At 48.9% G+C, this 11,790-nt stretch overlaps 1 protein-coding gene across 1 annotated transcript in view; it reads left to right on the forward strand.

Annotated features, from left to right (window-relative positions):
* The first annotated feature begins 7,430 nt into the window (after positions 1 to 7,430).
* Positions 7,431 to 11,790, forward strand: part of LOC119977119 (nuclear receptor corepressor 2-like) — a 132,841-nt gene continuing 128,481 nt past the window's right edge. The window contains exons 1-2 of the mRNA XM_038817738.1: positions 7,431 to 7,491; positions 8,049 to 8,058. Of these exons, the coding sequence (XP_038673666.1) occupies positions 7,431 to 7,491; positions 8,049 to 8,058 (71 nt within the window). The remainder of the gene's footprint in view (positions 7,492 to 8,048; positions 8,059 to 11,790) is intronic.

The following is an 11,790-nucleotide window of genomic DNA, read 5'->3' on the forward strand; positions in this document are numbered from 1 at the left end:
CCCAGTACTCTGCATTCCTGTTACTCCTTCCAAAGTGAACCACCTCACACTTTTCCGCATTAAACTCCATCTGCCACCTCTCAGCCCAGCTCTGCAGCTTATCTATATCCCTCTGTATCCTATAACATCCTTCAGCACTATCTACAACTCCACCGACCTTTGTGACATCTGCAAATTTACTAACCCATCCTTCTACACCCTCTTCCAGGTCATTTATAAAAATGACAAACAGCAGTGGCCCCAAAACAGATCCTTGCGGTACACCACTAGTAACTGAACTCCAGGATGAACATTTGCCATCAACCACCACCCTCTGTCTTCTTTCAGCTAGCCAATTACTGATCCAAACCGCTAAATCACCTTCAATCCCATACTTCCTTATTTTCTGCAATAGCCTACCGTGTGGAACCTTATCAAACGCCTTACTGAAATCCATATACACCACATCAACCGCTTTACCCTCATCCACCTGGTCACCTTCTCAAAAAACTCAATAAGGTTTGTGAGGCATGACCTACCCTTCACAAAACAGTGTTGACTATCGCTAATCAACTTGTTCTTTTCAAGATGATTATAAACCCTATCTCTTATAACCTTTTCCAACATTTTACCCACAACCGAAGTAAGGCTCACAGGTCTATAATTACCAGGGTTGTCTCTACTCCCCTTCTTGAACAAGGGGACAACATTTGCTATCCTCCAGTCTTCCGGCACTATTCCTGTCGACAAAGACGACATAAAGATCAAGGACAAAGGCTCTGCAATCTCCTCCCTGGCTTCCCAGAGAATCCTAAGATAAATCCCATCTGGCCCAGGGGACTTATCTATTTGTACACTTTCCAAAATTGCTAACACCTCCTCCTTATGAACCTCAATTCCATCTAGCCTGGTCGACTGAACCTGAGTATTCTCCTCGACAACATTGAAAACATTGTAAACACTGACGAAAAATATCCATTTAACGCTTCCCCTATCTCCTCTGATTCCAGACGCAACTTTCCACTACTATCCTTGATTGGCCCTAATCTTACTCTAGTCATTCTTTTGTTCCTGATATACCTAGAGAAAGCCTTAGGGTTTTCCTTGATCCTATCCACCAACGACTTTTCGTGTCCTCTCCTCGCTCTTCTTAACTCTCCCTTTAGGTCCTTCCTGGCTAACATGTAACTCTCAAGTGCCCTAACTGAGCCTTCATGTCTCATCCTAACATAAGCCTTCTTCTTCCTCTTGACAAGTGCTTCAACTTCCTTAGTAAACCACGGTTCCCTTGCTCGACAACTCCCTCCCTGCCTGACAGGTACATACTTATCCAGGACACGCAGTAGCTGTTCCTTGAAAAAGCTCCACATTTCGATTGTACCCATCCCCTGCAGTTTCCTTCCCCATCCTATACATCCTAAATCTTGCCGAATAGCATCATAATTGCCTTTCCCCCAGCTATAATTCTTGCCTTGCGGTATATACCTATCCCTGCCCATTGCTAAAGTAAACATAACCGAATTGTGATCACTATCACCAAAGTGCTCATCTACATCTAAATCTAACACCTGGCCGGGTTCATTACCCAGTACCAAATCCAATGTGGCCTCGCCCCTTGTTGGCCTGTCTACATACTGTGTCAGAAAACCCTCCTGCACACACTGTACAAAAACTGACCCATCTATAGTACTCGAACTATAGTATTTCCAGTCAATATTTGGAAAGTTAAAGTCCCCCATAACAACTACCCTGTTACTCTCGCTCCTGTCGAGAATCATCTTTGCAATCCTTTCCTCTACATCTCTGGAACTATTCAGAGGTCTATAGACAACGCCCAACAGGGTGACCTCTCCTCTACTGTTCCTAACCTCGGCCCATACTACCTCAGTAGACGAGTCCTCAAATGTCCTTTCTACCGCTGTAATACTTTCCTTGATTAACAATGCCACACCCCCCCCCCCCCCTTTGCCGTGCTCTGTTCCTCTTCTCTCTTCCCTTCTGAGCAACAGGGACAGACTCCTTGCCAGAGACCTGTGCCCCATTGCTTACCCCTGGTAAGTCGTCCCCCGCAACAGTATCCAAAACGGTATACTTGTTATAGAGGGGAACGACCACAGGGGATCCCTGCACTGCCTGCCGGTTCCCTCACTCTCCCCTGACGGTAACCCATCTACCTTCTTCTTTTACCTGAGGTGTGACTACCTCCCTATAGCTCCTCTCAATAACCCCCTCTGCCTCCCGAATGATCCAAAGTTCATCCAGCTCCAGCTCCTGGTCCCTAACGCGGTTCTCGAGGAGCAGTGATGTGTTGTTGCAATTATACAGGGCCTTGGTGAGGCCACACTTGTATTGTCTGCAGATACTCTTCTCTGAGGAAGGATGTTCTTGCTCTCGAGGGAGTGCAGCGAAGGTTTATCAGACTGATTCCAGGGATGGTGGGACTGTCATGTGAGGAGAGATTGACTAGGTTAGGATTGTTCTCGCTGGAGTTCAGAAAAATGAGGGGAGATCTCATAGAGACTTATAAAATTCTAACAGGACTAGACAGGGTAGATGCAGGGAAGATGTTACCAATGATGGGTGTGTCCAGAACCAGGGGTCACAGTCTGAGGATTCAGGGTAAACCATTTCGGACATTGATAAGGAGACATTTCTTCACCCAGAGTGGTGAGCCTGTGGAATTCATTACCACAGGAAGTAGTTGATGCTAAAACTTTGAATATATTCAAGAGGTGGTTGGATATAGCGCTTGGGGAGAATGGGATCAAAGGCTATGGGGGAGAAAGCAGGATTAGGCTATTGAGTTGGATGATCAGCCATGATCGTGATGAATGGCGGAGCAGGCTTGAAGGGCCAAAAGGCCCCCTCCTGCTCCTATCTTCTATGTATCTATGGATCTATGTACCTATGTACCAATAGTCTTTCAGGAATCACTGGAGGCAGGAAGGGTCCCAGAGGACTGGAAAGTGGCTAATGTAACACCGCAGTTTAAGAAGGGAGGGAGGCAGAAGATGGGAAATTATAGGCCGGTTAGCCTGACTTCGGTCATTGGTAAGATTTTAGAGTCTGTTATTAAAGATGAGATCACGAAGTACTTGGAAGTGCATGGTAAAATAGGATTGAGTCAGCACGGCTTCGTCAAAGGGAGGTTGTGTCTGAAAAATCTGTTAGAGTTCTTTGAGGAGGTAACAAGGAAGTTAGACAAAGGAGAACCAGTGGACATGGTTTATTTAGATTTCCAGAAGGCCTTTGACAAGGTGCCGCATAGGAGACTGTTAAATAAGTTAAGAGCCCATGGTGTTCAGGGTAAGATCCTGGCATGGATAGAGTATTGGCTGACTGGCAGAAGGCAGAGAGTGGGGCTAAAGGGGTCTTTTTCAGGATGGCAGCCGGTGACTGTGGTGTGCCTCAGGGGTCTGTGCTGGGACCTCAACTTTTCACAATATGCATTAATGATCTGGAAGAAGGAACTGAAGGCACTGTTGCTAAATTTGCAGATGATACAAAGATCTGTAGAGGGACAGGTAGTATTGAGGAAGCAAGGGGGCTGCAGAAGGATTTGGACAGGCTAGGAGAGTGGGCAATGAAGTGGCAGATGGAATACAATGTGGAAAAGTGTGAGGTTATGCACTTTGGAAGGAGAAATGGAGGCATAGATTATTTTCTAAATGGGTAGATGCTTAGGAAATCAGAAGCACAAAGGGTCTTGGGAGTCCTTGTTCACGATTCTCTTAAGGTTAATGTGCAGGTTCAGTCAGCAGTTAGGAAGGCAAATGCAATGTCAGCATTCATGTCAAGAGGGCTAGAATACGGGACCAGGGATGTACTTCTGAGGCTGTAGAAGGCTCTGGTCAGACCCCATTTGGAGTACTGTGAGCCATTTTGGACCCCGTATCTAAGGAAGGATGTGCTGACCTTGGAAAAGGTCCAGAGGAGGTTCACAAGAATGTTCCCTGGAATAAAGAGCTTGTCGGATGAGGAACGTTTGAGGACTCTGGGTCTGGACTCGTTGGAGTTTAGAAGGATGAGGGGGGGATCTTCTTGAAACTTGCAGGATACTGCGAGGCCTGGACAGAGTGGACATGGAGAGGATGTTTCCACTGGTAGGAGAAACTAGAAGCAGAGGACACAATCTCAGACTAAAGGGACGATCCTTTAAAACAGAGATGAGGAGGAATTTCTTCAGCCAGAGGGTGGGTGAATCTGTGGAACTCTTTGCCGCAGAAGGCTGTGGGGGCCAAATCACTGAGTGTCTTTAAGACAGAGATAGATGGGGGGCTGGATTCTCCACATTTCTGCCCGACCGGCTGGTGGGATTCTCCGTTACGCCGGCAGTCAATGGGGTTCTTTGTTCAGGTGTTGACCCAATGCTTCAGAGATCAGCCTTATTCCCCGCTTTTATATCTACTCCTACATTCTGTGCCACAGTCTTCAAATTAACCTTTGTTGACTGTTGCAAGGCACTCACACATTATTACAGTGCAGAAGGAGGCCACTTGGCCCATCGAGTCTGCACCGGCTCTTGGAAAGAGCACCCCACTTAAGCCCACACCTCCACACTGTCTGTGCGGGGTCTGCACATTCTCCCCATGTCTGCGTGGGTTTCCTCCTGGGGCTCCGGTTTCCTCCCATAGTCCAAAGATGTGCTGGTTAGGTGGATTGACCATGATCAATTTGCCCTTAGTATCAAAAAAGTTTGGGTGGGGTTACTAGGTTATGGAGATAAAGGGGGATAGGGTGGAGGCGTGGGGCTTGGGTAGAGTGCTCTTTCCAGGGACCGGTGAAGACCCGATGGGCTGAGTGGCCTCCTGCTGCACTGTAGATTCTATGATTCCACTCTCTCCCTGTAGCCCAGTAACTCCACCTAACCTAAGGGCAATTTATCATGGCCAATCCACCTAACCTGCACATCTTTGGACTGTGGGAGGAAACCGGAGCACCCGGAGGAAATCCACGCAGACAGGGGGAGGACGTGCAGACTCCACACAGACAGTGACCCAGCCGGGAATCGAACCTGGGACCCTGGAGCTGTGAAGCATTGATGCTAACCACCATGCTACCGTGCTGCCCTTAGACCCTCTTTCTAAAAATGTTTGAACCTTGAAAGTAGGCATGTTATTTTTTTAATGAACACAGTAAAAGTAAGTGTGAAGTTTTGTTCATTTAAACTCATTTCAGCGCCTGGATTCACAAACCCACAAGAGCGAACTTATTGTCATCCCTGCGTGAGGCCAAGTTAATCATTTTTAAAAAGGGATTTGAATTTCCAGTGACCCACTCAGATGACCACATCGAGGGTTCCCGGTCTGGCTTCTCCATCGGCGGGATTCTGCATCAGCGGGATCCTCCGTCTGCGGGATCCTCCGTCTGCGGGATCCACCGTCTGTGGGATCCACCGCCCACGGGATCCACCGTCTGCGGGATCCTCCGTCCACAGGATCCTCCGTCTGCGGGATCCTCCGTCCGCAGGATCCTCCGTCTGCGGGATCCTCCGTCCGCAGGATCCTCCGTCTGCGGGATCCTCCGTCCGCAGGATCCTCTGTCTGTGGGATCCTCCGTCCGCAGGATCCTCCGTCTGCGGGATCCACCATCTGCGGGATCCACCGCCCGCGGGATCCACCGTCTGTGGGATCCACCGCCCGCGGGATCCACCGTCTGTGGGATCCACCGCCCGCGGGATCCACCGTCCGCGGGATCCTCCGTCTGTGGGATTCACCGTCCGCTGGATCCACCGTCTATGGGATCCACCGCCCGCGGGATCCACCGTCCGCGGGATCCTCCGTCTGTGGGATCCACCGTCCGCGGGATCCACCGTCTGTGGGATCCACCGTCCGCGGGATCCACCGCCCGCGGGATCCGCCGTCCGCGGGATTCTCCCTCCGCGGGATCCACCGTCTGCGGGATCCACCGCCCGCGGGATCCACCGTCTGCGGGATCCTCCGTCTGCGGGATCCTCCATCTGCGGGATCCACCGTCTGCGTGATCCACCGTCTGCGGGATCCTCCGTCTGCGGGATCCTCCGTCCGCGGGATTCTGCGTCTGCGGGATTCTGCATCTGCGGGATCCTCCGTCTGCGGGATTCTGCGTCTGCGGGATTCTGCGTCTGCGGGATTCTCCGGCCGTGGGATCCTCCGTCCGCCAGGGTGCGGTGGGACGGAGAATCCCGCTGCCGGCAGGGTGGGGGGGTGTGCGGGAGCGGGGGGGTGGGGCGGGGGGGTGGGGGAGCGGGGGGGTGGGGCGGGGGGGTGGGGGGGTGTGGGGGGGGTGGGGGGGGGGTGGGGGGGGTGGGGGGGGGGGGTGGGGGGTGGGGGGGGTGGGGGGGGTGGGGTGGGGGGGGGGTGGGGGGGGTGGGGCGGGGGGGGGGGGGCGGGGGGGGTGAGGTGGGGGGGGGGGGGTGGGGGGGGGGGGGGCGGGGTGGGGTGGGGGGGGGGCGGGGGGGGGGCGGGGGTGGGGCGGGGGGGGCGGGGGTGGGGCGGGGGGGGGGGGCGGGGGTGGGTGTGGGGCGGGGGGGGGTGTGACGTGCCAGGGTGCGGTGGGACGGAGAATCCCATCTCACCTCTTATAGAGTTTTATTGTTACAAGCTTAGATTATCATTACTTAGTAGCAGATAAACTACAGAAGAGACATCCCCAATTAATTTAATGCGACCTGAAACCAGTTGCTGTGTTTTATGTATTACGCTCCCTGTAGAATTGTAGCCTTTACAGGAACCAGTCAAAAATTATTCGCAGCAACCAAGACGTTTTCTGCTCTTTGATCCACTTCCACCATAAAGTGTTCAAAAAAAATCGCTTCCCTGAATCTTCTAAAAATCTCCGAATTGACTACCAGGCGGGAAGGCCGATTCCAGCGATTCCTTCTCAAGGCAACACCAGGGTAATCTTCCATGTCCATCAACCTCTACACGTTCCATCTACTCAACTCAAGAATTAGGGCGGAACGGTGAGGCAGCGGTTAGCACTGCTGCCTCATGGCGCCAAGGACTCGGGTTCGATCTGGTCCCAGGTCACTGACTGTGTGGATTTTGCACATTCTCCCCATGTCTGCATGGGTCTCACCCCCCCAGGTCAGGTAGATTGGCCACGCTACATTGCTCCCAAAATTGGATTTTAAAAAAAAGAATGAACTCCCACCAGCATTCTGCCTGGTGGTATACAGGAAGTAACCTTTTCCTCTGCTGTATTCCTGGTTCTTTCTCTCTGGTACTCTCTGTGTCTCTGTCCAATAAGTACGGTAACAGTAGGGCCAGCGCCCCTTTTTCTTTGTTTCTAGGTGTTTGAAGTAGGTACCTTGCTTCCGGGAGAGGTGACCTGGGTCTCTGTTCCCATGACAATCAGGTCACATGGGCCAGGTGGGAGAACGAGGTTAAAGGAGAGGGTTGAAAACTGCCGTATAAATTCCAGCAGTCAAAACACATGCTTCATTTAGTTGGTTAGGCTATTGGACCCCGATGGATCTGTCATCTATTCTTCAGAATTTGGAAATGTTTATTTGCCAAGTTCGGGACCCGTGTATAAAATATTGAGAGCAAATGTTTGGGCCACTTGTGTTCCCTCATTCTCCCTTTAAAGTATAAAATATACATTTCCGCAGAGGTAATGAAATCCTTCCTCCTGCTCTCTATACATTCAAAATGTCACAAGAAATTTAAACCAGTTCTGGTACACGATTCCGATCTTGTTTAAATAGCGTTCCATGGAATAAAAACAAGGAAATATTTTGGCAGAATTTGTGTTTTTTACCCGAGTTTGTAATTGAGTCAAGTCTGACTCAGAATGAAAATATTTTCGGATAGTTTGGCCAAGCCATCTGTTTGTGATCATGTATTTTTCTAGTAAATACAGGCCCTGCTTTGATTGAAGTGAGATTCAGTTTTCCATTTCTGGTGTTTTTTTTTACAGAGCTTGGGGATCAATCCTGATGCAGTTATAATTCCAGCCATTTCTTCTTTCACTAATTAGAGGAAATTGATTTGGATTATGTCAGGATCGAATCAGTCTGCAACACACAGCAGGCTGCGACCAGACCACAGATTCCCTGCTCATACTCTGCCTCTTAATTTAACCAGGTTACACACGGTAAGGAACTCCACTCTGTCATTAACCAGGTTATACACAGGAAGGAACATCACTCTGTCATTAACCAGGTTACACACGGTAAGGAACATCACTCTGTCATTAACCAGGTCACACACAGTAAGGAACATCACTCTGTCATTAACCAGGTTATACACAGTAAGGAACATCACTCTGTCATTAACCAGGTCACACACGGTAAGGAACATCACTCTGTCATTAACCAGGGCACACACGGTAAGGAACATCACTCTGTCATTAACCAGGTCACACACGGTAAGGATCATCACTCTGTCATTAACCAGGTTACACACGGTAAGGAACACCACTCTGTCATTAACCAGGTCACACACAGTAAGGAACATCACTCTGTCATTAACCAGGTCACACACGGTAAGGAACACCACTCTATCATTAACCAGGTTACACACGGTAAGGAACTCCACTCTGTCATTAACCAGGTCACACACGGTAAGGAACATCACTCTGTCATTAACCAAGTTACACACGGTAAGGAACATCACTCTGTCATTAACCAGGTTACACACGGTAAGGAACACCACTCTGTCATTAACCAGGTCACACACGGTAAGGAACATCACTCTGTCATTAACCAGGTTACACACGGTAAGGATCATCACTCTGTCATTAACCAGGTTATACACGGTAAGGAACATCACTCTGTCATTAACCAGGTTATACACAGTAAGGAACATCACTCTGTCATTAACCAGGTCACACACGGTAAGGAACATCACTCTGTCATTAACCAGGGCACACACGGTAAGGAACATCACTCTGTCATTAACCAGGTCACACACGGTAAGGATCATCACTCTGTCATTAACCAGGTTACACACGGTAAGGAACACCACTCTGTCATTAACCAGGTCACACACGGTAAGGAACATCACTCTGTCATTAACCAGGTCACACACGGTAAGGAACACCACTCTGTCATTAACCAGGTCACACACGGTAAGGAACATCACTCTATCATTAACCAGGTTACACACAGTAAGGAACATCACTCTGTCATTAACCAGGTCACACACGGTAAGGAACATCACTCTATCATTAACCAGGTCACACACGGTAAGGAACATCACTCTGTCATTAACCAGGTTACACACGGTAAGGAACACCACTCTGTCATTAACCAGGTTACACACAGTAAGGAACATCACTCTGTCATTAACCAGGTCACACACGGTAAGGAACATCACTCTATCATTAACCAGGTCACACACGGTAAGGAACATCACTCTGTCATTAACCAGGTCACACACGGTAAGGAACATCACTCTGTCATTAACCAGGGCACACACGGTAAGGAACACCACTCTGTCATTAACCAGGTCACACACGGTAAGGAACATCACTCTGCCATTAACCAGGTCACACACAGTAAGGAACATCACTCTGTCATTAACCAGGTCACACACGGTAAGGAACATCACTCTGTCATTAACCAGGTCACACACGGTAAGGAACATCACTCTGTCATTAACCAGGTCACACACGGTAAGGAACATCACTCTGTCATTAACCAGGTCACACACGGTAAGGAACATCACTCTGTCATTAACCAGGTTACACACGGTAAGGAACTCCACTCTGTCATTAACCAGGTTACACACGGTAAGGAACATCACTCTGTCATTAACCAGGTCACACACGGTAAGGAACATCACTCTGTCATTAACCAGGTCACACACGGTAAGGAACATCACTCTGTCATTAACCAGGTCACACACGGTAAGGAACACCACTCTGTCATTAACCAGGTCACACACAGTAAGGAACATCACTCTGTCATTAACCAGGTCACACACGGTAAGGAACATCACTCTGTCATTAACCAGGTCACACACGGTAAGGAACATCACTCTGTCATTAACCAGGTCACACACGGTAAGGAACTCCACTCTGTCATTAACCAGGTTACACACGGTAAGGAACATCACTCTGTCATTAACCAGGTTACACACAGTAAGGAACATCACTCTGTCATTAACCAGGTCACACACGGTAAGGAACACCACTCTGTCATTAACCAGGTTACACACGGTAAGGAACTCCACTCTGTCATTAACCAGGTTACACACGGTAAGGAACATCACTCTGTCATTAACCAGGTTACACACAGTAAGGAACATCACTCTGTCATTAACCAGGTCACACACAGTAAGGAACATCACTCTGTCATTAACCAGGTCACACACGGTAAGGAACTCCACTCTGTCATTAACCAGGTCACACACGGTAAGGAACATCACTCTGTCATTAACCAGGTCACACACGGTAAGGAACATCACTCTGTCATTAACCAGGGCACACACGGTAAGGAACATCACTCTGTCATTAACCAGGTCACACACGGTAAGGAACATCACTCTGTCATTAACCAGGTCACACACGGTAAGGAACATCACTCTGTCATTAACCAGGTCACACACGGTAAGGAACATCACTCTGTCATTAACCAGGGCACACACGGTAAGGAACATCACTCTGTCATTAACCAGGTTACACACGGTAAGGAACATCACTCTGTCATTAACCAGGTTACACACGGTAAGGAACATCACTCTGTCATTAACCAGGTCACACACGGTAAGGAACATCACTCTGTCATTAACCAGGTCACACACGGTAAGGAACATCACTCTGTCATTAACCAGGTTACACACGGTAAGGAACTCCACTCTGTCATTAACCAGGTCACACACGGTAAGGAACATCACTCTGTCATTAACCAGGTCACACACGGTAAGGAACATCACTCTGTCATTAACCAGGGCACACACGGTAAGGAACATCACTCTGTCATTAACCAGGTCACACACGGTAAGGAACATCACTCTGTCATTAACCAGGTCACACACGGTAAGGAACATCACTCTGTCATTAACCAGGTCCACACACGGTAAGGAACATCACTCTGTCATTAACCAGGTCACACACGGTAAGGAACATCACTCTGTCATTAACCAGGTCACACACGGTAAGGAACATCACTCTGTCATTAACCAGGTCACACACGGTAAGGAACATCACTCTATCATTAACCAGGTTACACACGGTAAGGAACATCACTCTGTCATTAACCAGGTTACACACAGTAAGGAACATCACTCTGTCATTAACCAGGTCACACACGGTAAGGAACATCACTCTGTCATTAACCAGGTCACACACGGTAAGGAACTCCACTCTGTCATTAACCAGGTTACACACGGTAAGGAACATCACTCTGTCATTAACCAGGTTACACACGGTAAGGAACATCACTCTGTCATTAACCAGGTCACACACGGTAAGGAACATCACTCTGTCATTAACCAGGTCACACACGGTAAGGAACATCACTCTGTCATTAACCAGGTCACACACGGTAAGGAACACCACTCTGTCATTAACCAGGTTATACACAGTAAGGAACATCACTCTGTCATTAACCAGGGCACACACGGTAAGGAACACCACTCTGTCATTAACCAGGTTACACACGGTAAGGAACATCACTCTGTCATTAACCAGGTCACACACAGTAAGGAACATCACTCTGTCATTAACCAGGTTACACACGGTAAGGAACATCACTCTGTCATTAACCAGGTTACACACGGTAAGGAACATCACTCTGTCATTAACCAGGTTACACACGGTAAGGAACATCACTCTGTCATTAACCAGGTCACACACGGTAAGGAACATCACTCTGTCATTAAC

The sequence above is a fragment of the Scyliorhinus canicula genome, chromosome 1 (assembly GCF_902713615.1).
Source record: "Scyliorhinus canicula chromosome 1, sScyCan1.1, whole genome shotgun sequence".
NCBI classification, from domain to species: domain Eukaryota; kingdom Metazoa; phylum Chordata; class Chondrichthyes; order Carcharhiniformes; family Scyliorhinidae; genus Scyliorhinus; species Scyliorhinus canicula.